This window comes from Ahaetulla prasina, chromosome 5 (assembly GCF_028640845.1).
Source record: "Ahaetulla prasina isolate Xishuangbanna chromosome 5, ASM2864084v1, whole genome shotgun sequence".
Lineage (NCBI taxonomy): Eukaryota > Metazoa > Chordata > Lepidosauria > Squamata > Colubridae > Ahaetulla > Ahaetulla prasina.
This window is the reverse complement of record NC_080543.1, coordinates 66,796,437-66,822,747: the sequence shown is the minus strand read 5'-3', so window position 1 is coordinate 66,822,747 and position 26,311 is coordinate 66,796,437. Positions and strand designations below refer to the sequence as shown.

The window sequence follows — 26,311 nt, the reverse complement described above, 5'->3', positions numbered from 1 at the left end:
TCATTTTAATCGTTGAAATTCTACCAATCATTGATATTTGTAATTTAGACCAAATTTCTAAATCCTTTTGAATTTTCTGTAGCACTGTGTCATAATTATCTTTTTTTATTGTAGTGCATTTTGCTGATATCTGTATTCCTAAATATTATTTTTTTAACTCTCGAAATCCCCACTTTCTCCTCTAATTTCTCAATTTGTTTATTTGTTAGGTTTTTGGTCAGCGTTGATTTAGATCTTCAAATAATAAGTGTCCAGATTCTAAGGGCTCCTCGATAATGATCATTGGCAAATGCTTGGACTTTGTATTCCTGTGATTTAATTTTTAATCCTTTAATTTCTGAGTTTTCTCTAATTTGTGACATTAATATTTCTATGGATAGGATGAATAATAAAGGGACAGAGGACATCCCTGTCATACTCCTTTTTCTATATTAAAGCTTTCCGTATATTCACCATTTATAATTATTTTTGCTCTTTGGGTGGAATCAATTGCTCTAATAATTTCTATGAATTTTTTTCCCCAATCCATTTCTATTAATTGATTAATCATAAAATCCCAGTTCAGGTTGTTGAAGGCTTTCTAAGAATACCAGAGCTACTTGCTTACCAGGGTGGGCTTCATAGTATTCAAGTACATTTATGATAGTTCTCATATTATTTTTGATATATCTATTGGGCAAAAAATCATTTTGGTCTGATTTAATAATTTCGTTTAATATACCTTTAATCCTCTCTGCTATTATAGCCATAAATATCTTATAATCAGCATTTAACAGCGAGATTGGCCTATAGTTCTGAATCTTCTGTTTTTTTGTATTACTTTTGGGAATAAGTGTTATTAGAGTTTCCGTCCAGGATTTTGGTATCTTTGCATTCTCTAATACTTCATTATAAGTTTGTAATAATAACATATCTAATAATTCTTGAAATTCCCTATAAAATTCGGCCGGAATTCCATCTGGGCCTGGAGTTTTATTATTTTTTTGTTTTTGTATTGCATTTTTCAGCTCAGCTGTCATTATTTTCCCGTTTAATATTTCTTTAGTTAAATCTGGTATAGTTGGGTGACTCCTCTCTCTTAGGTATCTCTTAACTTCATTTTCATCTATTTTTTTCTTGTCTATATAGAGCTTGAAAGTAAAGACCTATGCAAGGGTCCTTTTTGTAGACTTTAGTTCAGCATTCAATACCATCATTCCAGACATTCTTCTAACTAAGCTAAACCAGCTACAGGTACCGGAACAGACTTGTAAGTGGATCACAAGCTTCCTAACAAACAGGAAGCAGCAGGTGAAGCTAAGCAAGATCACATCAAATACCTGTACAATTAGCACAGGGGCCCCCCAAGGCTGTGTGCTCTCCCCACTTCTCTTCTCTCTGTATACCAATGACTGCATCTCCAATGATCCATTTGTTAAGCTACTGAAGTTCGCAGATGACACAACAGTGATTGGTCTCATTCGAGACAATGACGAATCCGCATATAGACGAGAGGTCGAACGACTAGCCTTGTGGTGCAACCAAAACAATCTGGAACTGAACACACTCAAAACCGTAGAAATGGTGGTAGACTTTAGGAAAACCCTTCCATACTTCCACCTCTCACAATACTTGACAACACAGTATCAACAGTAGAAACCTTCAAATTTCTGGGTTCTATCATACCGCAAGATCTCAAATGGACAGCTAACATCAAAACATCATTAAAAAGGACAACAAAGAATGTTCTTTCTGCGCCAACTCAGTAAGCTCAAACTGCCCAAGGAGCTGCTGATCCAATTCTACAGAGGAATTATTGAGTCTGTCATTTGCACCTCTATAACTGTCTGGTTCGGTTCTGCAACCCAACAAGAAAAACACAGACTTCAGAGGATAATTAGAACTGCAGAAAAAATAATTGCTACCAACTTGCCTTCCATTGAGGACCTGTATACTGCACGAATCAAGAAGAGGGCCGTGAAAATATTTGCAGATCCTCGCATCCTGGACATAAACTGTTTCAACTCCTACCTCAAAACGACGCTATAGAGCACTGCACACCAGAACAACTAGACACAAGAACAGTTTTTTCCCGAAGGCCATCACTCTGCTAAACAAATAATTCCATCAACACTGTCAGACTATTTACTGAATCTGCACTACTATTAATCTTCTCATCGTTCCCATCACCCATCTCTTTCCATTTATGACTGTATGACTGTAACTTTGTTGCTGGTAATCCTTATGATTTATATTGATATATTGACCATCATTTGTGTTGTAAATGTTGTACCTTGATGAATGTATCTTTTCTTTTATGTACACTGAGAGCATATGCACCAAGACAAATTCCTTGTGTGTCCAATCACACTTGGCCAATAAAATTCTATTCTATTCTATTCTATTCTATTTTATTCTATTCTATTCTATTTGTCACTATGGTTTTTATTTTGTCTTTCTGAAAGTGTACTGTCCCTTCTTCATCTTCTAAATTCCGTATTAATTTCTTTTCCTTTCCTTTTTTTAATTTGTGAGCAAGCCATCACCCGGTTTGTTGGCATTTTCGAAATAATTTTGTCTGACTGCTCTAATCTTTTGTGCCACTTCTTCCTGTGTAATTAGATTTAATTTGTGTTTGGTAATTTCTCTGTTCTTTAATTTCCTGATTTAAGGGTTGATCTTGTAATTTAGGTTCTAATTCGCCTAGTTTTTCCTGAAGGTCTATATATTGCTTCTTTTTAATCTTATTTCTTCGGGCGATGTATGCAATCGATATACCCCTCGCGTATGCTTTTAGTGTGTCCCATAGGTTTTGAGTGGTAGTTTGTTCATTCCAGTTTTCTTTTAAAAATAATTCTAGCTCTTTTTTTACATATGTAATATAACTTTTTTCCTTAATCACACTCTGGTTCATGGTCAACCTCACTTTCTTTTTTATTTCTCCTTTCCATTTAATTTTTATTGGACTATGGTCCGCCCAGATATTTGTTGCAATTTCTATTCCCAATATTTCTGTTGCTGTTTCTGGATCCATCCATACCATGTCTATTCTGGACCACGATTGGTGGGGATTGAAGAAGAAAGTATATTGGGTCTTTTGTGGATTATTTTCTCTCCATGAATCTTTCAGATTTAATTCTTGGATCATATCAAAAAATACCATTGGTAGGATTTTCCTATCATGATTCTTTTTTGTTCCTGTTTTATAGTCTTTTTTTTTTTTTGGGTCTACGACTCTATTAAAGTCACCTAAAATACAAATACTATCAAATTCTAGTGTTAGTAATTGTTTATATAATTTGCTATAATATTCTTTCTGTCTTATACTTGGTGCATATATAATTGCAATGACTACTCTTTTTCGTTTTATGTAAATTTCTATCAATAATGTCCTTCCCTCCTTATCTGCGAACAGTTGTTTAGGCCTTAACATAACATAACAACAGAGTTGGAAGGGACCTTGGAGGCCTTCTAGTCCAACCCCCTGCCTAGGCAGGAACCCTACACCATCTCAGTCAAAGCCATTCCTTTATGTATGCTGCTACTCCCCGTTTCTTGGATTCAGCTAATGATGTGAATAACTTTCCTAACTTAGGAGCTTCCAAAATGCGACTTTTTTCTTTTTGTATATGCACTTCCTGCAGGCTTATGATATCCATAACTAATTTTTGTAACTTAGTTATTGTCTGTCTTCTTTTTATGGGCGAATTTAATCCGTTTATGTTAACTGAAAACAAATTCATCTCTTCTCCCATTTTGCTATTTGTTAGTCAGTCCTGCTTCTTTTATCTCCTTTTGGTGTCTTGTCTGTACCCCTTCTCTTTCTCGGGGTCCCTGTTTTTTTGCCTCTCTCAATTCTTGGTCTGTTTCACTTTCCCCTGGCAGGTGTTCCTCTTGGCTTTTTGATTCAAGTTCCACCCTGCTGTCCGATTCTTCTCCAAAACATTGTTCATAGAACTCCTGGGCTTTGTCAGCCCTGTCTAATCTCCCACCCCCACCCCCACCCCGCCAAAATATTAACATTCCTTCGGGGACTATTTATTTATTTATTTATTTATTGATCAAATTTATATACCGCCCTATCTCCCGAAGGACTCAGGGCGGTGTACAGGCATTTAAAAACGCATAAATACAATATAAAAAATATAAAAACAGTTAAAAAACTTATTCTAAAAGCCTGTTAATTTAAAGTTAAAAATATAAAATAAAAGCCAATTTAAAAGCCAGTAATTTAAAATTTAGCTCAGCCCTGCACAATTAAATAAATATGTTTTAAGCCCGCGGCGGAAGGTCCGGAGGTCCGAAAGCTGACGAAGACCGGGGGGTAGTTCATTCCAGAGGGTGGGGGCCCCCACAGAGAAGGCCCTTCCCCTGGGCGTCGCCAGACGACATTGCCGCGCTGACGGCACCCTGAGGAGACCCTCTCTGTGAGAGCGCACGGGTCGGTGAGAGATATTCGATAGCAGTAGGCGGTCCCGTAAGTAACCCGGCCCGATGCCATGGAGCGCTTTAAAGGTGGTCACCAGCACCTTGAAGCGCACCCGGAAAGCCACAGGTAGCCAGTGCAGCCTGCGCAGGATGGGTGTTATACGGGAGCCACGGGGGGCTCCATCTATCACCCGCGCAGCCGCATTCTGGACTAACTGCAGCCTCCGGATGCCCTTCAAGGGGAGCCCCATGTAGAGAGCATTGCAGTAATCCAGGCGAGACGTCACGAGTGCGTGAGTGACCGTGCATAGGGCATCCCGGTCCAGAAAGGGGCGCAACTGGCGTACCAGGCGAACCTGGTAGAACGCTCTCCTGGAGACGGCCGTCAAATGATCTTCTAGAGACAGCCGTTCATCCAGGAGGACGCCTAAGTTGCGGACCCTTTCCATCGGGGCCAATGACTCGCCACCGATGGTCAGCCGCGGATTTAGCTGACTGTACCGGGATGCCGGCATCCACAGCCACTCTGTCTTGGAGGGATTGAGCTTGAGCCTATTTCTCCCCATCCAGACCCGTACGGCCTCCAGGCACCGGGACAGCACTTCGAAAGCTTCGTTGGGGTGGTCCGGTGTAGAAAAGTACAGCTGGGTGTCATCCGCATACAGCTGGTACTTCACACCGAAACCACTGATGATCTCACCCAGCGGCTTCATGTAGATGTTAAACAGAAGGGGCGAGAGGATCGACCCCTGCGGCACCCCACAAGTGAGGCGCCTCGGGGCCGACCTCTGCCCCCCCGTCAACACCGACTGCGACCGGTCGGAGATAGGAGGAGAACCACCGATAAACGGTGCCTCCCACTCCCAATCCCTCCAACCGGCGCAGCAGGATACCATGGTCGATGGTATCGAAAGCCGCTGAGAGGTCTAATAGGACCAGGGCAGAGGAGCAACCCCTATCCCTGGCCCTCCAGAGATCATCCACCAACGCGACCAAAGCCGTCTCCGTGCTGTAACCGGGCCGAAACCGGACTGGAACGGGTCTAGATAGACAGTTTCATCCAGGTGCAAGGAAATTGATATGCCACCATATTTCTACAACCTTCGCCGCGGCGGGTTGGAGACCGGACGATAATTACCTAAAACAGCCGGGTCCAGGGAAGGCTTCTTAAGGAGGGGCCTCACCACCGCCTCTTTCAAGGCAGGCGGGAAGACACCCTCCACCAAAGAAGCGCTCGTAATCGCCTGGGCGCAGGCTCGTGTCACCTCTCCAGGGGCCCGCACCAGCCAAGAGGGCACGGGTCCAGTAAACACATGGTGGCATTCAACCTACCCAACAACCTGTCCATGTCCTCGGAGCCACAGGGTCAAACTCATCCCAAACAATGTCACCAAGACCGCCTCGAGCATCTCACCCGCATCACCGCAATCTTGGTCCAAACCATCCCGAAGCTGAACGATTTTATCGTATAGATAACGTTAAACTCCTCAGCACGTCCCTGCAACGGGTCATCCCGCTCCCCTGGTGTAGGAGGAGCGAGTCACCCAAACAGGGCGGCTGGGCGGTTATCTGCCGATGCAATGAGGGAGGAGGCGAGCTACGCCGCTTCTCAATGCCACTAGGTAAGTCCTAGTATAGGACTTCACTAGTGTCCGATCAGCTTCGAACGGCTAGACCTCCAGGAACTCTCTAGGCGTCTTCTCCGCGCTTCATCCTCTCAGCTCCTCGGAGAACCAAGGAGCCGGTTGGGACCTGCGCCGGGTCAGAGGTCGCAAAGGCACGACACGGTCTAAGGCCCCCGCCGCCCGTTCCCAGGCCGCAACAAGTTCCTCAGCCGAGCCGTGAGCCAGACCTCAGGAAATGGCCCAAGCTCCGTCCGAACCCATCCGGGTCCATCAGGCGCCTGGGGCGGAACCAACGATCGGCTCCGCCTCCCTGCGGTGGTGAATGGCGGTCAGAAAGTCCAGGCGAAGAAGAGAGTGATCTGACCATGACAAAGGTTCAATGACTATTTCCTTTAAGTCCAGATCTCTCAACCACTGACCAGAGAGAAAATCAAATCCAGAGTGCCACCCCAATGTGAGTAGGGCCATCAACTACTTGAGTCAGGTCCAAGGCCGTCATGGAAGCCGTGAACTCCCGAGCTGCCGTCGATGACGAGCCGGAAGATGGCAGTTAAAGTCCCCATGACTAAAAGTCTGGGGTCTCAACTGCCACCCCAGCCAGCATCTCCAGAAGCTCGGGCAGGCGGCTGTCACGCAGCAAGGAGCCAGGTACGTGATCAGCAAACCCATCTGACACCCACGACCCCATCTCACAAAGAGGGATTCGCACCCGGCAATCTGAGGTACAGTGGTCTCCTCGGCTCTAGACTCTCTAATCACAACCGCCACCCCCACCCCTACCCTGGGCCTCGGCTGATGGAATGCACGGAAACCCGGTGGGCACATCTCAACAAGGCACGCCTTCAGTGCCCAACCAGGTCTCCGTAATGCCCATAAGGTCCGGAACCCCCTGTATAAGGTCACAGACAAGGGGCTTTGTTCACCACGGACCGGCATTGCACAACATCAGCCAAGGCCCAAGCTCTGAGGATCCTGACCATCCGGGGAACGGGAGAAGTCCAAGGGGTCGGAGCGCGTGATCGCTTTCAGACATCGAGCACGCGCTCCCGGAACTTGATATGACCCCTCGCTTCCGCCATACCTGCCTCTCCCACTTACCGTGTCGATAGAACCACCCTCACAAATAGGAACACACTCCTCCCCCATAGCCTCCGAACCTGGTAGAGAAAAACCGCCGCGAGCATGTGCAGGAACTGGCCCCCTACCCGACGGGTTACCCCCATTACCCGCCCTTACCCTCCCACCCCTTAAAAATTCCCTCTCTAAAAAACCCCACAGGCTCTTCTTTTTCGCATGCCACCTCTGTGGGTCCCAAGACCCGTCATGGAGGCCGGCCCTTGGTAACGAGGAGGGCCATTCCTGCGAGGCGGGGGCAGGAATGGACTAACCAACGAAATGTAATTCTTTCTTTTATTAACTTTGAGGAGAGAAATTGATAGTTCCTTCTTTTTTCTCGGACCCTTTTCGGTAGTTGTTTTAGTATAATAATTTCCTTTCCCTTATAGATTACTTGTTCTTCTCTCGTTCTTCTATAAATTTCATCACGTACTGATTTTTTTATGAACCTCATGTGGACCTCACGAGGGAGCCTGTGTCATCGCGCATAGTTGGTATGTACACGATATGTTTCGTCGATATTATTTTGAATTTCCTGTTTGTTCATCTGCAGCGATTCCACCAACATTTCCGTCATGAGGTTACAAAGGTCTTCTTTATTTTCTTTTACGTTCTGGAGTCTTAAGTAAAAGGAAGATCTCTCTAACTCTAAATGGATTATTGACTCTTCCATCTCTCTGTTTATTGCCATTAGTTTCTCCATCATGTCTTCCAGCTTCTTTTCAGTTTGTTCTGTTCTTGCCTCTATCTGTTCAATTCTTTGCTTGTTTTTTGCTATCGTTTCTTGAATCTTTTCCATCTTATCATCCAATTTTTTAATGTCTTCTTTCATTTCTTCATAGTTGTTAGTCACAGACTCCTGGGTTTTCATCATTACTTCCTGAATCATGTTCACTGCTGTTTGTATACTCTGCAACATTGGGCCTGATCCTGGTTTCTCAGCGCTTGACATATCCGTTATTGATTTCTGTCCTGCAGGAGAGGCTATTCCTGAGGTTGCTTTCTTAGCTGTTTTCGTAACTGTGGATGTGTTTGACATTTTGAGTACTTGGAAGAAATTGTTCCACCGTACTATACAGAGTTTAATCCTATACTATAGAGAGGTCTACCTTTTATCTCTACCAAGATATACTAAATAGAATGCAAACGTAATCTAATCAAATGAAAAATCTGTTTAGTATCCACTTATTATTATACCAATCAACTATTATATACGGCACTATTTTTGCCTATTTTTATCTATTTGAAATCAAACATACAATATCCTAAGTTAATCCTAAATTAATATCTTAAATCAATCCAATTTAACAGAATATACCTATAAATATAATGAACAAAGAAGCAAGACCAATTCTATAATCAATTTGTAAATCTATAACAGAGAAAGTATTTTATAATTAAATATAGGTATATAAACAGAGAGAGGGGGGAATAATTATTATATTAGAATCTATTCAATAAAAGTTATAGAAATATATCAATATACAAAAGTTATAAAAGATAGTCAATTGATTATAATTAAATCCCACTCCAGAGTTATCACCCTAGTAATTAGTTGCTGTTGTTTTTTTCCCTTTACTGATGCAGACTTAGTAAATAGTTTGACAGTCTTTATGCTTTATACTTTCTAAGTTCACTGCTATTTAGCGTTCTTCGAGGTGGGAAATGGTTGCTGTCAGTAAATTGCAGTCACTGTCCCTTCTCCATAGCTTCTTCATCTCTCTCTCTCTCTCTCTCTCTTCCCCTCTCTCTCTTTTTTTTTCTTTCCAAGGATGATCTGTTATTCCTCTATTCTCAGTATAAATCCCACACGATTGTCTCTATTACAACAAATCTCCCAGTCTTTAAGCACGGCAGTCTTTCAGATCACCATTCACAATAGTAAATGCTTTCACTCTCGGTCTTTTTCTGCTTACTTTTTTTCTCCCTCTTCCGCTCTCACTGCTTAGGCACCACTTTTCACACTTTTGGAGCTCACTCAGTCACTCAATCACTTCTTGGCAGATATCCTCAGCTTAGAGAAGTAGTACGGTATCCACTTCTGCTTAAGTTTTTACTGCCGATACTTCCTGCTGTTTATCACTCTTTCTCTTCCATTTGCTCGGGCCGTCACGCCTCTGGACTTAGCTGAAGGAGCAGCTGGTCTCTTCTGTGTCGGATTTCAGGGAATCCACCCTCTGCGGCAGGGGATCACCCTTTGCCCTATTGCCTCCAAGTGTTCCCTTTTCTTTTGCTGACCTCTACAGGGTTCAACTTTACCATTGCCGGTCTCCAGACACAAAAAATCGGGCAAAAAAAGCGGAGTCCCATCTTTCTGCACCACACCAGGGTGACGTCGCCCCGGAAGTTCCCCAGCATAAGGCTTTATAGCAGTTTTTAAAGTTAGCTACATAGCTAGTTTTATTTTCTTACCAAACAGATTTTTTCTTGGATTGTAGCTTTCTTATTGTTATGGGTAATTTGGTTTTTTGGCTTTAGGGGTTATTATTGGTATGTATAGGTTAATGATTCTATTGACTTCAATCAAAGATGCGTTATAATGGTCTTCTGCGGTATTACAACCTGTGAACAGAAGGTGCCAAACAAGAGATGCGAGGTCGGCAGCTATGAGATCATAGCTGGCTTTTTTAAAGTTATAATTTATATGATGGGAGTCCCATCATTATGACCCTCTTTGCAAGGACATGGATTGAGACAAAAATCAATCACCTGTGGTCACTGTTGGAAAAAGGTTCTTTAACTTGTAGGTCATAAATTGAGTTTAGACTATTGCAGAAGATGAGATTTAAGCAGTTTTTGAGCCTAGTGTTGTTTGTTACCAACTGTTCCACCCCAGAGTTGTAACAGCAATGTAAATGGTTGCATGTATAGGTTCAGTTGTACATTCTTTTAGGGCCCAATTAATAAGACGCAAATTGAGGTCTCCAAGAAAGATAAGAGGGTAAGGGCAGGAAGCTACCCACGTTAATAGTGCAGTTAGCTTGTTTGTATGACCAAGGTGGTAATCAGGGGTTCTGTAACATAGCAAGAAACAAACTATGGTATTAAGGGACAGTTCTCAGACAATGGTCTCAGGAAGAGCAAGCTCCTGTATAACATTAATGTTTTTCAGATACAGGGACTTTTTATAGAAGATAGCAACACCACCCCCTCTATGGTTTTCATGGCCAGACCGGAAAACGTGATAGTCACTTACTTTAATGATGGAGTCTGGAAAGGATACATTCAACCACGTCTCGCAGACAAAAATAAGGTCAAATACGGCCGCATTTAGTAGCAGGAGGAATTCGGGCATTTTGTTTGCGAGGCTTCTTGCATTAAGTAGCTTGCATTTGAGGTCATAGCAGTGGACCTGGAGGAAGTTGGGAGCATGCATTCCTAGTTTTGGTTGTTGGGAGGGCAGTTGTTTGGATGGTTGTTGGCAGGGGTGAAATGCTCCCGGATCGGACCGGATTATGCGATCCGGTAGCGATGGTGGCTGCTGGTTTGGAGGACCGGTAGCAAAAATCCCTGGCCCCGCCCCCCCGCCTCTGCTGAGCCACACCATCTGCAGAGGTTTTGTTTTTTTTACTTTTAAAAGCCGGTTTTGCTTCAGCCGAAACAGGCCTTTAAAAGTAAAAAAAAAAGCCTTTGAGGATCCCGCCCCTCAGCTGAGATCGGCAGACTTTAAACTTTTTTTTAAAAAAATGTAAAGTCTCCTCTGGCGATCTCATCTGAGTTCCTCATCAGCAGAACCTTACTTGTACTCTTACTTGTAGAAAACATGTTTTCTACAAGTAAGAGTAGAGATTCTAAGGCACTTACCGGATTACTGATGAATGCATGGCCACAGCCCGAAAGCAGTTTCAGTTTCAGCCAGACAGAATCAATCGCTCAGCTAATCTATTTCCTTGGTGATCATCTGGCTGGCTTTGCTGGCTGAGGAACTCTGGGATTTGAAGTCCACAATAAAATAAAATAAAATAAAATAAAATAATAAAATATTTGTGCAGCTTTCTGAGATTTGGTGTGTTTCTGTAGTGTTTCACTCTAACTACACAAACACACAAAATCTCAGAAAGCTGTATGTGGCATATTGTGTGTGTGTGTGTGTGTGTGTGTGTGTTAGTTGTGTGTGTGTAAAGTGTGAAAGTTGGTTTTTGAGCTTTTTGTGGCTATGTGAAGTGTGAAGTGCAGCTGCTTTTACATTGTGTGTGAGTCAGTTGTTTGTGTTGTGTGTGTGTAAAGTGTGAAAGTTGGTTTTTGGTACCTCTTATTGTTTTTTATACTTTGTTTATTATTTTTATTATTTATTGTTATTGGCCACACCCACCAAGCCATCTGACCACCAAACCACGCCCACCAATTAAGCCAAGCCCACAGAACCGGTAGGGAAAATTTTTAGATTTCACCCCTGGTTGTTGGGATGTGGGACGTTGGTCTTGCGTTTGATGCAGTCAGTGTGGTAGTCTATGCACAGGTCAGTCTCTCCTTGGTTTGTTTGTTTGTTTGTTTATCTATTTAACTATTAATAAATAGAGTTGATTTACTTACTCTTAAATAAGTAGAGATTCTGCCAGCTTTTGTTAACATATGGATTCATCGAAACATATGTCTAAACATTTACAAGAATTTTTGATGTACTTCTAAGAATATACTTAGAATATTTCAAACAAATTTTGAAAGGAGAAGAAACAAGAAATATACTCTTCATATTTATTCCCTGGCAGTGGTCATCCTACCCACAGTCGGTGTTCATGTCTTCAATAAGTAGATAGTTTCTGAAGTCTTTTTCAACATCATTAGATTCTGACATACTAAAGATGAATAAATTGACTACCAAGGTATTATGGAAATTTAGGATACTAAACCATATTTATTAATTAGCACAAACCATATACTAAACCAACCTTACTTGTTTTTTCACAGCATTATGTTACTCAATCTTTGGGCTCTGGGTAACAACCACAATAAAAAGAGATATTTTAAAAGCAAAGATAAGTGTAAGGAAAACTATGCTCAAAAGTCCCATAGAAAAGAATGGTTTAAGTGCTGCCTGCAAAGGATAGGGGTCACATGGGTCTATGGGCAGCAAATTCCATATTATGAAGACTGCCATAGAAAATGTGTACCTAACACTGCAAGCAAGACAGTGCCAGCTCTATAATTTAAGTATCATTACTCTAACAGGCTTTTTTCATTAAGGTGTCTGGCTGATTCAGATCCACCACCAGTCACAGAGTGTGACTGGATCACTTTGGGCTACTTGCCATCTCTCAGTCAAGTTTATCTCAATCTATTTATCTTTGTTGGTGGGATAAAAGTGGAAGGGGAGAGTTATGTATGCTGCCTTAGGAGAGGTGGAAAGAGACCACATAATTCCAATTAATAATTGTTGTCATCACCTGCACATGGGTTAATAAAGAGGTATATAATAAAGAGGTATGAAATATAAATATTTTGGCTTTTAGCTTCCTTCAGGCCCAGCAAATATGATTGGAATTGGAGGGCACTAAGCTTTCTAGATATGTTCACTGATATTGGTGGAAGGGAAGGGAAGGGAAATACTTACTTTGCAACCATGGGACACATGCCACAATAACTGTCTTCTTAAGCAAACTGTGAGCAACACATTCTGCTCTTTTCTGGCTTAAGCATTTCTCTACCTAAAACCTGAGCCTCAAGGGTGCCTTATATTCTTTCATGATCATTGGAAATAGAGCTCAATCCTTTTATAGCAGCTTTGACAATTTAGGTTTGGAATGGGGAGCAAAGATTCCTATAAAGCAAAAGTCTTTTTAAAAAGACAATTGAAGGTTTACAAAATTATAGCAAGATTCAAGTTTTTAAGATAAGAAGAAAAATATTACTACTCATTTCTGCATCAGATGACAGTCTTAGATGGAGTATGGGAAGCTCTGTAAAATATATGAATGTTTGCATCAGTCACTTTAGAATTTGATGGAGGTAAGAGGATAAATAATTAAGTAGTGCACTCTACTGTATAAACTATGTTCTAATTTGTGAGTTTGATATGCTGATAAATAATGCTAATACTATTGTATTACTTAATATAGGTCAAGTAATCCACATGGTTTACCAGTTCAATGGTAATATACTAAAAATGAGGAGTTATCATATTAAGTATCAAAAAAGAAAAAGCCTGGGCACTCAACTGTGAATATATTTACAGAAATGAATGTACAATGCTATGCTTTATACAATGAGATTTTCTTTATTTTTAATTCACTATAAACTTCTGTATCCATGTATGAACAGGCTTCATTGTTGTAATCCTTGGATTACTGAGCACATTACTCATATGGCACTCTGTAGTGATTCTCAACTTTGGTCATGGGGAAGATTCTTGAAGATATCATGTATAGTCAGGAAAACAAACAAATGGAATGTAGACCATTCAAAGCAGAATGTTCCTTTAGAGTACTAATGAGCATGTTCAAATTATATTTTAGACACAGTACGCAAGACTCGGCTCCCTTAAGAAGTCCATAATGCTTGCAAAAGTTGAAAAGCAGACTATAGTGGAGAAACATAGATTAAAACTAAATAACAATGATGTAGGGCTAAAATTAAAATTCTGATGGACCTATGAAATTACTATGAAATTTAAATAAGCTGTTTGCAACATATAAAACAAATTGTACAAAAATTGGCTGGTACAGACCTAAGCTTTCATGCTCCAGGCAGGAAAAGAAAAAAGCTCTCTTGGCAACAGATGATCCTCATTAGTATATAAGCAAAGCATTTACCTTTATATCTATTGTGTGCATACACATCTTCATCATCTTCTATTGATGAATATCCTGATCCTACAACACAAAAGAGAAAAAACAATGCAGCAAGAAGGAAAATAGAATGCATTTTAAATGCATCTGTTAAGTTCTTGCAAAGGTAAGCAAAGGAAGATTTAGCATGTAACAACATCAAACAGCCAGGCAAATTGCATAAGCTTCCATGTATAGCAAAATATGTTTATAGTGAAACACATAAAATCATTGATGTATGATGTCAAAATTGATAATTGAGGACTTCCAGTGGCTCCACTGGTCATTGAGGACGGTCTTTTTAGACAGACAGCCCTGGATCGCATAGAGCCGCTAAGACAGCGAAAATCAGCTGTCTAGCGGCTTGGAAACTTTTCCCTCGGGTGAAGAGGGAAAGGTGAGCGATCGGGTGGAGGTAGAGCTCCCCCAAAAGCACCAGGAATGATCCTGGAGGCTTGAAGGGAAGAGCTCCCTTGGCAACCCGAAGAGCTCCGGATCCAGGATGCCTCTGTCTTCCTTGGCAGAGCAAAACGCTGCGACCACATCTGCGATCAATAATGAGATTAAATGGATTTTTGACTTAACCAGACAGAGCAATGTCAGGAGACAAGGTAGAAGTAAGTACCAGACCTCAACCCCGTGTGTGGATTCCGTTTGAGAAGAAAGGAAATGGCATCTGAGTATAATGGGCGTGAAAGTGAAAGTCAAAGACAATTTTACCATTTATAACTTTGCTTAAACTTGCTGGATTTTACGTTATATGAAGAAACTATAAAGTGAAAGCTGGAAAGATTATAAAACTGATTTATTCAACTAAATACTGTGCTTATGAAAAGATCTGACTTTGTTCCAAATTATAAAATCAAAGTAAGATGGCTTCTGTACAAATACAGCCTGCTGTCTTCAAGGAAGTTGGAGCCCTGCTAGTTCAACTACATAAATTACAAGAGAAGCTGAAGGAATTTCTGAAAGCTCAAATTTTTGCTTGGGATAAAAAAATTAAGGAAATTGAGGATAAAATATTGAAAATTAAAGATTCTGTTGCAGCTGAGAATGAAGAGATCAGAGAAGGTGTGGTGGTAGCAATTAAGACTCTGGCTGAATGTATAAAACAATTGGATGAAAAAGTGGAAGAGATTGATCAAGTTAATTTGAATTTACAAAGTAAAATAAAGGAGTTTCAGATCAAGGCGGAGAATATAAAGCAGTTGGATGATAGAGTTGAAGAAATTAATCAAGTTAATTTGGACTTAAAAATTAAATAAAGGTGCTCCAGACCAAGGCGGAGAGAGCAGAAGAAGAGCGGGTTTTGTTGCAATACAGAGTTATGGAATCTGCACTGAGAGTAAGAGGTCTGAAAGAAAATAAACAAGAGGATTTAAAAAAGATCTTCGCAGAGGCTTTTGCACAGCTGATTGGACAGAAACCAGTGGACTTTGAAATCCAAATTGAGAAAATTTACCGTGTTAATTCATGGGTTGCAAAGCAGAGGCATTTGCCAAGAGATGTAGTAATTTATTTTACATCTAGGAAGATTAGGAATGAAATTTCACAAGTTTCTTATAAAAACAAAATTCAAACATTGGGACAAGAGGTATTGGTATTGAAAGAAATTCCTTCTAAAATGTTAAGAAATAGAAAAGAATATGCTTTCTTGGTGAATCAGCTTAGAAATCTACAGATACAGTATAGATGGAATGTACCAGCTGGATTAACAGTAAACTATAAGGGAGGGAAATATTGTCTTAATACAGTTTTTAAGGCAAGAGATTTTTATACTAAAGTATTGAAGGTTCGAAGTTTACCATTGTTAGAAGTTAAGATGGAAGGAGAGGTGGAAATGGTTAAAAAGGGGGAAAAGGAAGTAAAGCAAATACAACTTAAAACTGGGGCTATAATTTTCGGAGAAGAAACACAGAAAGCCATAGGGGAGGATCAAAGTATGATTGCAACTATTAAACGTAAAGAGCAAGGAGTAAAGAAGTAATATTTTCAAATGAAAAAACTTTCTTTTCATGGGATAGGGTAAATTATAAGGGATATTTTTGAATATAAAAAGTAGAAAGAATAAGTCATATTTACTTTTAGCAAGGATAGTTAAATTAGATAGTATAAAAGTTTTTAGGGTATGATGGATATATACATTTGAGGGACTATAAGATATATTGTAACCTTTTGATAGTATAATACTGTGTGGGGATAAGAAATGTAATTAGTTATGGATTGTATGATAAATGGGATGTAAAATGTTTAGAAATTTATAGTGTGGGGAATATGGGGAAGAATATGAGGTAAATGTTAAATTTATATAAGCTAAAAAGATGATGTTTATTATTATGTATGATGTATATACAAATTTGATGGATTATAAGGTATACTGAGGACTAATTTTTGATATTACAACATTGGAAGATGGGATAATGTTTATTACAGAAGACTGGATTTTAAACTTTATGGATTTAGATGAGAAGGTAGAATTATTAGCGTATTTGAAAGATTACTTTCGAAAGATATATATAATAATAATAACAACAGAGTTGGAAGGGACCTTGGAGGCCTTCTAGTCCAACCACCTGCCCAGGCAGGAAATCCTACACCATCTCAGACAGATGGTTATCCAATAATAATAATTATATATATATAATATATTATACAATATTATATATAATATATAATATATAATATATACATATAATATTATATATTATATATATTATATATAATAATAATAATAATAATAATAATAATAATAATAATAATAATAATAATAATAATAATAATAATAATAATAATAATATAATGGAGACGGTTTGATTTTTTAAAAAAAAAATATTGGACTGAAATAACGAAATACTAAATAGCTTTTAAATGAATAAAATGTAATTGTATTAGTATTAACATTTTCCTTTTTCTTCTTTTTTATGGAAAAGGGGAGTTGAGGTTCAAGAAGAGGGATGGGAGTTTATGTTAATTAGTGTATTTTAGCTTATGATTGTTAGATACGATACCTTGTATTTGCTCTGGGAAGTCAGGGGGGGAGGGAATGGGGGAAGGAGGGAAGAGGGGGGATGTATGCAGAAAAAATTAAAAAATAAAAGAAAAAAAATTGATAATTGAATTGGTTTCCAATTTTAAATCAGGAAAGGTTAAAATTCATGCAGCTGCAATCTTACATCACAAATCAATATTTTTTTAAGGTTTCACTATAAGACAGTTCAAAGATACAAAAATACATCAGCCATCGTAACAATTGCAGAGATGTCATGCGGACATAACTATTATTCTACATTCATCTGTATATATGATAAGACTTAGTTATGAAGATAAAGTGATGATTACATATACCTAAAGCTATTCCAGCCAATCAAAGCTTTAACAGTATAAAAGAAATAATATATAAATTACTTACCTGAATGGAAAATGAATATAGCATATATTGCCATACCTCATTAAATCAGTATACTATTTTTAATATAGGTACCATTAGATCCCTATCAAAATACTGCCATTTCTGTGGGGAGGAGGGCCTGGATCATTTATTCACTTATTACCCTCTTCCTGTTTCCTACATATCCTGTAATCCCTTAGTTTATAACACTAGTTCTGACTCCTATCTGCCCCGTTCTTTGATTTACCTTTGGGGAATGTGTAAGGGGGAAAGGCCATCTGTTTTGTCTCAGTTCTGAAGCCTCCTGAAAAAACTGCCTGGGAACAGTTCTTTATGTCCTTCCCAGGATGACTGTCTACACACCTGTGGATTGGCTCATTCAACACTGGACTGAGGGGAGGGGTTTCTAACCCCTTTATCCTAACATAATTGCCTAAGGGGACCTTAGAGCCTGCTTTGCTTTTGTCTTGCAACCACTTCCTTTCAATAAAAGGTTCCTTTTGAAATGCTGCTGTTTCAACAGTCCGTACTTTCTTGATTTGGGGAGCAGAGGCAAGACCTTACAAGTACTCAGTACAAGGTAATAGAATCTGAGATTTCACTTTGTGTCTTAATCTGTTAAAATAATTCCTTCCATTATTTGACAAGTACATGGTCATAGTTCCCATGCTCACTATTCAAGATGTACATCCTTGATAAATTAGTCCAGACAAATAAATCTCTAACAGTAGATCTGTGCTATCCATTTTAAAAGATGCAATCCCTTGCTTGATGAGGATGAATAGCCTGGTTGACAAATATTGATGTGGGGACAAATATTTTGTTGACAAATAAGGATGTGGTGAATCTATTGTGTAAAAACTTGTTTTTAAGAATTACTGCATAAAAGACTTAGGTTCAAGATTATCAACTAATCCCACCATAGGAATATATAAAACTTTCCAGCTTCCAACTGCTGATCTGCTTATTTCAAGTTAGACCAGCATGTAGGACGCATGTCAAGAGCTTCATTTTGAATAATAGATTAATTTTGCAGGATCCAATTTGGATTAGTTAGAGATTATTTTTGTTCTTGAAAACAAATTTGGCATTTTTAATGCTTCCTCCACCTACCGCAACTAGGTTGCTTTACATATTGCCATTGGATTGACTTTTTTTAACCTAAGAAAAAAATCACTTCTCTCTATGTTGGCATTGCCTAGACTAAATGGGTTGGTGCAGGAGTCAAATATAAATGAAAGAGCAACAGTTCATATGACCATACAAAAGATATATAATCACAACTGCATGCTCATTAGCTTACCTGAAAAGTTAGTGCTGTTTTATATGTACATGCATGTGTGTTATTAATGTTATTAATGCTACTTAGTATAAATACAAGAGCTATTATTATAACATTGCTTTGTTGGCTTGTTGCTTGAGTTGATTTCAATATGCTTAACTGATGACAAGTTTTAAGATGTATTGAAAAATGTAAAAATAAGACATTCAAATATACAGAATGTACCTACATCATGACTCAACAAACTATGTTGTTTGTAGTCTTATACTGTTGTTTTAATCTTAAAGTCACTTTTCCAGTTGAGAAAATCATTAACTTTTATCTGCCTTTTTGTTTGTGTTTGTTTGCTGACCCTGCCAATAGATTTGTAGGCAAAAAACAAAACAAAACAGGAAAGAGCACAGTAAAAAACCCCAGTTTTTAAAAATTGTATATGTGCCTAGAGTTCAGGCTAAAATAAGTGAATGGCACAACTGTAACATGATTTTGCAAAGCAGATGAAGTGGTAGTGCCTCCCTCCCTCCCCCACCCCACCCCAAAACAATCAAGCAATTTCTTAATGTTTAAATAAATGAAAATCTCACCAAAATGGAAGGAATGTTAAAAACAAAATTGGGGGGTGGGGGGCAGAGCTAACCGGAATAGATGATGGATGCTGAATTTCTGCCTCCTCCAGGCCATTACAGAGAATGGATTTTAAAAATGTAACACCCATCTAAAGATTATGAAATTTAAGAGATCATGAAATGTGAGTTGTCTCCCTTGCTTTTCTCCTGAAGATTGGATTGTATTTGACTTGGAATTGGACACTTTTCAGAGGAGCTTTGAGCTTGGATGTTTGATTAAAAGACTTGAGAGGCTTTTGAAGGTGGATGGGAGAGAAATTTTATCTAAAATAATGAAAGCAGGGAGAAAAATAATTAAAATATCTGATCATGAAATAGTAACTATGGAAATGGAAATAGATTGTGATTATAAACAGGCAAGTAAGTGGAGAATGGATTTGAGGATTTTTAAAAATAAAGAGATTTTAGAAAAAATGGAAAGGGAATTAAAAGAAATATGGACTATAAATGAAGAGGGAGATAGTAATATAGGTGTAATATGGGATGCAATGAAAGTAGTAGTGAGAAGTTTAGGGATAAAAAAACTCTTATAATAAAAAAACAAAGAGAAATATATAAAATGGTTTGAGGAGGAAATTAAAGAACTAGAGAGTAAATATATAGAAAGTAGAGAGAATAAGATTATGTTAGAATTATTAGCTAAAAGAAAAGAGTTGCAAAATATTGAGACAGAACAGGTTCAAAGAAATCTAATATATTTAAACAGGGAATTTTATGAAAATAGTAATTAAATTCTATAATGTCGGCTAGAGTCACACAAATTAAAAAGGCAAAAAGCCTGATTGGAGTAATAAAGACTGATAAGGGGGAAAGATGTAACATGATGAGAGAAAAATTGTTGATATTTCAGAAGTTCGAAAAGCTATATAAGGGAAATGGCATAAATGGGAATGAAAGTCAGGCATATATAGAAAAGAATTTAAATTGTAAAATTCAAGAATATGATAAAGAAACAATGGAATCACAAACAGGAGAAAAGGAGATACTGGAAGTTATTAATAAATTGAAAATAGGTAAGACACCAGGGTTAGATGGACTAGGCATAGAATATTATAAAAAATTTAAAGAACAACCCCAGGATCATATAGATCAGTGTTGGCTAACCTTTTAGAAACCGAATGCACAAACTGCAACCCCAAACCCACTTCTTTATCGCAAAGTGCCAACATGGCAATTTAACCTGAATAATGAGATTTTACTACCTAAAATAATGATAAACAAGGTAGAGTTTAGCTAATTGTTCTAAGAAAAATGTGATAAATGCAGTTTTATGCCCCTTCATTTTTTTCCTGCTTTTAAAATATTACGTTTAATAACAATAACAAGAAAAAAGTTGTAATATCATCTTTCCCTCCCTCTCTTTCCCTTTCTCTCTTTCTTGCTCTCTCTCTCTATGTGCCTCTCTCTTTCTCATCTATCTATCATCTATCTATCTATCCATCTCTCCCTAGCTCCCTCTCTCCATTTCTCCCTCCCTCCTTCTCTCCCTCCCTCCATCTATCCATCCGTGCTCTCCTGCCCAGCTTCACGTGTCGTGTGAATCCAACTACTTGGGCTGTGGAGGTGGAGTGGAGGCTGGCAGGCAAAGCCAAGCGTTAGAGATCCACACAAAATAAGGCAACTCCAACCTAGATCTTGTCAGGGATCTCCCTCTCTCCCTCCTGTGGTGGGGGTCCAGGCAGCCTGAGCGCAGCTCCCTCCTCAGAGGCGACCAGCAAACAAACAAATGTGACTCTCTGGTCGGGAGGCAGTGGTGTGGAGCCCCACCTCTGGCCAGTAAGAGCAGAGCAGGCAGAGTATGCACCTTCCCCCGTTGTGGTGCTGGCGCTGGCTGGGAGGAATACATGAGCCGAACGTTTGGAGCAGCGCTCAGCAAAGTTTGCAAGCAGGCTCAGTAGGGCCACTTAGCAGGGAGGAAGACTGTGGCTCATTTGGTTCACTTCAGTGTGGGGTGGGAATACAGTAGGTGGAAGAAATATGTGCATTCAGCCCCCAAAGACTCCAAAGATCAGGTGGGAGGTGGCTGCAGGACAGTCCTGCCAGGTCAGCGGAAGGCCAAGGCGCTTGGATAGGGTAGCCATGCGGCCAACTGCAGCCTACCCCCATCCAAGCACCTTCCTAGTGGCTGGCGGCTGCGTGGCTAGCAAGGCGCTTGGATGGGGTGGCTAGCAAGGCGCTTGGATAAAGTAGCCAGTGGCTCGCGGACACTGGCCACCCCATCCAAGCACCTCATTAGCCACATGGCCGCCAGCCACTAGCGAGGTGCTCGGATGGGGGTAGGCTGTGGCCGGCAGCCAGGTGGGCGCAGGTTGACCACCTTTCCCAGCCTCGCTTTTCCAAGGGCAGCACTCTGCTGCTGGAGCGGTCAGGTGCAATCCGAGGTGGGCATTTGGGAGCAGAGTGAAAGACCACTGCGTTGTAGGCCGCGGCAAAGGTAGGAAAGCAGGCTGGGCCAGGTGGTTGAGGAGCCAAAGAATAGCTGCAGCTATGCCTCGGTGTGTCACTGAGACAAGTTGTGCAACACTGCGAGTGAGGCCAATAAATAGTGGTGAGGCAGGGCAGGGTGAGGGATGGGCGAGCCAGCAATTTAACAAATGGTTTGTGTACTGCGAGGCCAATAAATAGTAGTGGGGAAGGGTGGGGCAAGGGATGGGGCGAGCCAGTAAGGCTGCAAGGGGCCCACCTCCAGCACTTCTCTGCCACCTTCCTTGCCTCTTATCGCCCCTGGCCACTTTGGGAACCACTGTTCTAAAGCATAGCTGAGAGGGAACAACAATGAGAAAAGCAGGCAAAGCATGAAGATCGCATCACTCGCTAGTACCTTGTTAGGGCTGAAAAAAGCTTCTAAAGCACAGCTCAGCATCAGAGGGCAAAGCGTGGAAGATTGCTTCACTCACTAGCACTTCATTTGGGCTGAAAAAAAGCTTTGAAAAGCTACATTTATTTTTATTTATTTATTTATTTGTCATAACAATATAACAATATATATATACAAGAGTTGCATAAAGGGTATATAATATATGAACGTATATATGAGGAGAAACGAGGTACTAAAAACATATATATACATAGGGGAAGAAACAGTAGGACAGGATCGGTAGGCACGTTTGTGCTCTTATGCACGCCCCTTAGAGTCCTCTTAGGAAAGTGGTGAGGTCAACCGTGGACAGTTTTTGAGTAAAGCCTTTGGGGTTATGAGAAGAAACCACAGAGTCAGGTAATGCATTCCAAGCATATACAATTCTGTTACAGAAATCGTGTTTTCTGCAATCTAAACTGGAGCGGTTGACATTGAGTTTAAATCTGTTGGTAGCTCTTGTGATATTGTTATTGAAACTAAAAAAGTCATTGACAGGAAGGACATTACAATGGATGATTTTATATGCTAAACCCAGATCTTGTCGAAGGCGACGAAGTTCCAAGTTTTCTAGACCCAAGATATCAAGTCTGGTGGAATAAGGTATTTTATTAGTTTCGGAGGAGTGGAGAATTCTTCTCGTAAAATACCTTTGGACACGCTCAACTGTGTTGATGTCAGATATATGGTATGGGTTCCAGACAGGAGAGCAGTAATCAAGAATTGGCCTAATAAATGTTTTATATGCTCTGGTCAGTAGCGTGGTGTTTTTTGAAAAGAAGCTACGTAAAATTAAGTTAACAACTCTTAGAGCCTTCTTAGCTTACATTCAGAGTATAAGACGCACCCAAATTTTCAGCCTCTTTTGGAGGGGAAGCGCATCTTATACTTGAAAAAGTATGGTATTTAAGGCCTTCAATTGTGTGGAATAGCCTAATATTGAAGATATTAATAGAGAAATTAGGTTTTGGAATTTTTTTTAGAAAAGTGATAAATCAACTACATTCAGAGAATAAAGCGAGAATAGTTATAAATGATGGCGTTACAGAGACAATAACCTTAATAACTGGAGGACGAGACAGGGTTGCCCTTTATCCCCAGTTTTATTTGCACTATTGACGGAGGTTTTGGCAAATGCAATTAGGGAAGATTCATTGATTGAAGGAATTGGTGTACAGAAGAAAACTAAAATGATACATTATTAACATTTCAAAAGCCCGTAGTTATTATAGAGAGGATATGTTTACCCCTGAATGGATTTCGGAAATATAGTGGGTTACAAATAAACTTGGAAAAATCAGAAATGATGTTATATAACCACAGTAAAGAAGAAGTGGATGTATTGAAAGGAAAATATAAATTAAAAATAGTAGATAGTATTAAATAATTAGGTATTGACATCCCAAAAAATATTCAAGAGTGAAAGAAAATAAATAATGAAAAGTTAAAGAAAGATATAAAAGATAAAATAGATAAATATGGGAAAGTAAAATTATCATGGCTTGGAAGAATTCCAATGATAAAAATGAAAGTTTTACCAAAAATTAATTTTTTGTTTTGGATGATTCCTATCAAATTTTCGGATCAAGAATTAAAGCAAATACAGAGGTTGCTGGAGGTGTATTGTAATGGAGGTAAGAGAGCAAGAATAAGTAAAGCATTATGATATGAACCATTAAAAAAGGGTGGGCTGGGTCTCCCAAATGTTAGAAATTATTGGGTAGCTAATGAATTAAAGGTGGTCCCGGATATCATAGTATTAACTAGAGATTTAATATGGAGGGATATAGAGTTGAAATAATTAAGGGAAATGGGTGATCCTATAGAAACATATTGGTTTAAAAAGGATATTAAAAAATTGCTAGGAGGATTCAAAATCCCTTTTTTAAAAAATTGATAGAACTATGGAATAGATGGAGATACCGGTTAATGCCAGGAATTTCTCCTTTAACATCGGTGGTGGAACTGGAGAAATTCCCTAAGATTGAATTGAAAGAATGGATTTGTAAACTAAAAGAAAATCAGATATATAAATGGGAAGTCTGGAAGAACAAGATAAAGAATATAGCAAAACTAAAGAACATTTTATCACATATTAAATTCAGTTGGTTGGATTTAATACAGTTAGAGAAATGGATAAAAGTGGAAGAAAAAAATCTAGGAAAAAGACGGTTAACAAAATTTGAAATGATTATAAAAGAATGTGAGGTGAATGAAGAATATATAGGGAAAGGAAGAATTGGGAAAATATAGAGAATATTAACTGAATTAGAAGAGCAGGCAAAAGGTTCAAAATTAATTTGGGAATCAGATTTAGGAAAAATAAATGATGATTGGAAAAATATTTGGAATAGAAGAGTATATAAGAATATGTCAGAGACTTCTGCTTGGCGCCACCTTTCTCGCTGGGTGCTAATTTATGGCACTCCGCACTGGATATTGTAAAAGCCAGTGTAAATAGCTACGAACTGCTGTTCCCGACTTAATTTTCCCTCTCTGGTTGAGAGAGCAGGGGAAAAAGCAGGTGGGGGAGAGAGGTAGATTCTCCTAGGGGCTTTGTTTTTCTTATGCAAAGTCCCGAAAGGTTGAATCCCTTTGAATTCCTCCTTATCTCCATTATCCAGCGCGTCTCCTGCAACAGCAAGAAAAGAGGAAGGTGTCCAAGTTCTGCTAACAATTGATTTCTTTTTGTGGATTTCTATAAGCAGGCGGAAGAAGCATGAGTGAACAATTATTGGTTTGCAAGTATTGTTGATTTCCTGACTTCCTCCTTTTTTAAAGAGAGAAAAATTATTATTTTTTCCTTCTTTTAAAATGGTGTTTTAGACTAACTGCAAATAGACCAGCCTTGCTGCGAAATCGAAACTGAATGGAGACTTCATCTTATTGTGTTGGATTCTGGATTGTTGGATTATGTTACGTTGTTTAATATTTCATAAGGGGATTTTCAGCAAGAACTTTGCCATGAAGGTTCTTTCAGAAGAATGGATTTGTGACTTTATACAGGATTACACAGAAAGAATGTATTTAATTATTCAAAAATACGAACTGAAACAGGACTTAAATGCAATGGAGGAGATACAAATAAAAATGGATAAATATGAAGATATGATCATCTATAAACAAGTTGATGTAAAGAAGTTTCCTTTAAATAGTTTGGATGAAATATCAGAATTTATGCTACAGGAGACTGTTTCCCGAACTGAAAAAATTTACAGGCTTAATGCTTTTCAAGAATTCTCTCTTTGGATTGATGGAATATATGGTAGTAATTTGTGGATTTTTGAACATAAGGATCTGTTAGGCAATATTGTGACTGACTTTTCAAAAGGAGAAATGAAGGAAAGACAGAGATTAATGCATCAAAAAAAATGGCAAGAGACAAAAGTATTATCCTTTGAATTATTAACAGACAAAAATATTACTGTCCCTGAAAGACAATATGTGAGGAAGATCTGGAAGAAATGGGTTGATTATATGTTTTATATCTATTATAAAAGACTAGGTATTTGGATTTATACTGGATTTTGACGAGGATGGACTAAATTTGAATAGCTACTGTAATTCTTGGTATTGAAATTTTATAATGTGTTGTATTGTATTTTGAATAGAATATTTTTGAAAGAGTTTATGTAAGAAAGACCTGGGGGGGAAATTATATGGTTATAGAAGCTATAAGGGAGATATTCTTTGAATTGGATTGGATTTTTATGTTTTAGTTGGTTTTAAATACTTTAGGATTAATTTGTTTTATTGATTTACATATTTTGTTATTCTTAATTGTTAATTTTTTTATTTTTTTTTCTAGAAGGATTTTGGTTGTGTTAGGAGGAAGTCAGAGCTAGAGAGGGAAAATTGGTATAATAGTTTTGGGGGAAAATCTTCTTAGCATATGTTTGTTTTATTTTTAACTATACCTTGTGCTTCATCCGGGAAGTCAGGGGGGAGGGGGGAGGGATTAGTGAAGGGAGGGGGGAGGGATTAGTGAAGGGAGGGGGGTTGGGGGGGAAAGGGGGAAAAAAAAATTTTTTTGTAAAACGTTTTGAATTAAAAAAAAAAAGAATATGTCAGTTAGAGTTAAGGAAAATGGATATAAAGTGATATGGAAGTGTAGATAAGAAAGTCATTTAGGTAAACCCCTTGTACAAATGCTCATGCAGCACCTCATTGATCAATTGCATGAACATAGCAGGTGCCCTTGTAATCCAAATGGGAGCATCCTCAACTGGAAGCAACCCAAAGAGCA

At 39.0% G+C, this 26,311-nt stretch overlaps 1 protein-coding gene across 4 annotated transcripts in view; it reads right to left on the bottom strand.

Annotated features, from left to right (window-relative positions):
• The window catches only part of SRPX (sushi repeat containing protein X-linked), a 149,114-nt gene that overhangs the window by 102,735 nt on the left and 20,068 nt on the right, over positions 1 to 26,311 (bottom strand). For 3 of the 4 annotated variants that reach the window (XM_058184458.1, XM_058184457.1, XM_058184455.1), the window contains exon 2: positions 13,898 to 13,957. The exons of the other annotated variant lie outside the window; for it this stretch is intronic. In XM_058184458.1, the coding sequence (XP_058040441.1) occupies positions 13,898 to 13,957 (60 nt within the window). The remainder of the gene's footprint in view (positions 1 to 13,897; positions 13,958 to 26,311) is intronic. 4 annotated transcript variants of the gene reach the window in all.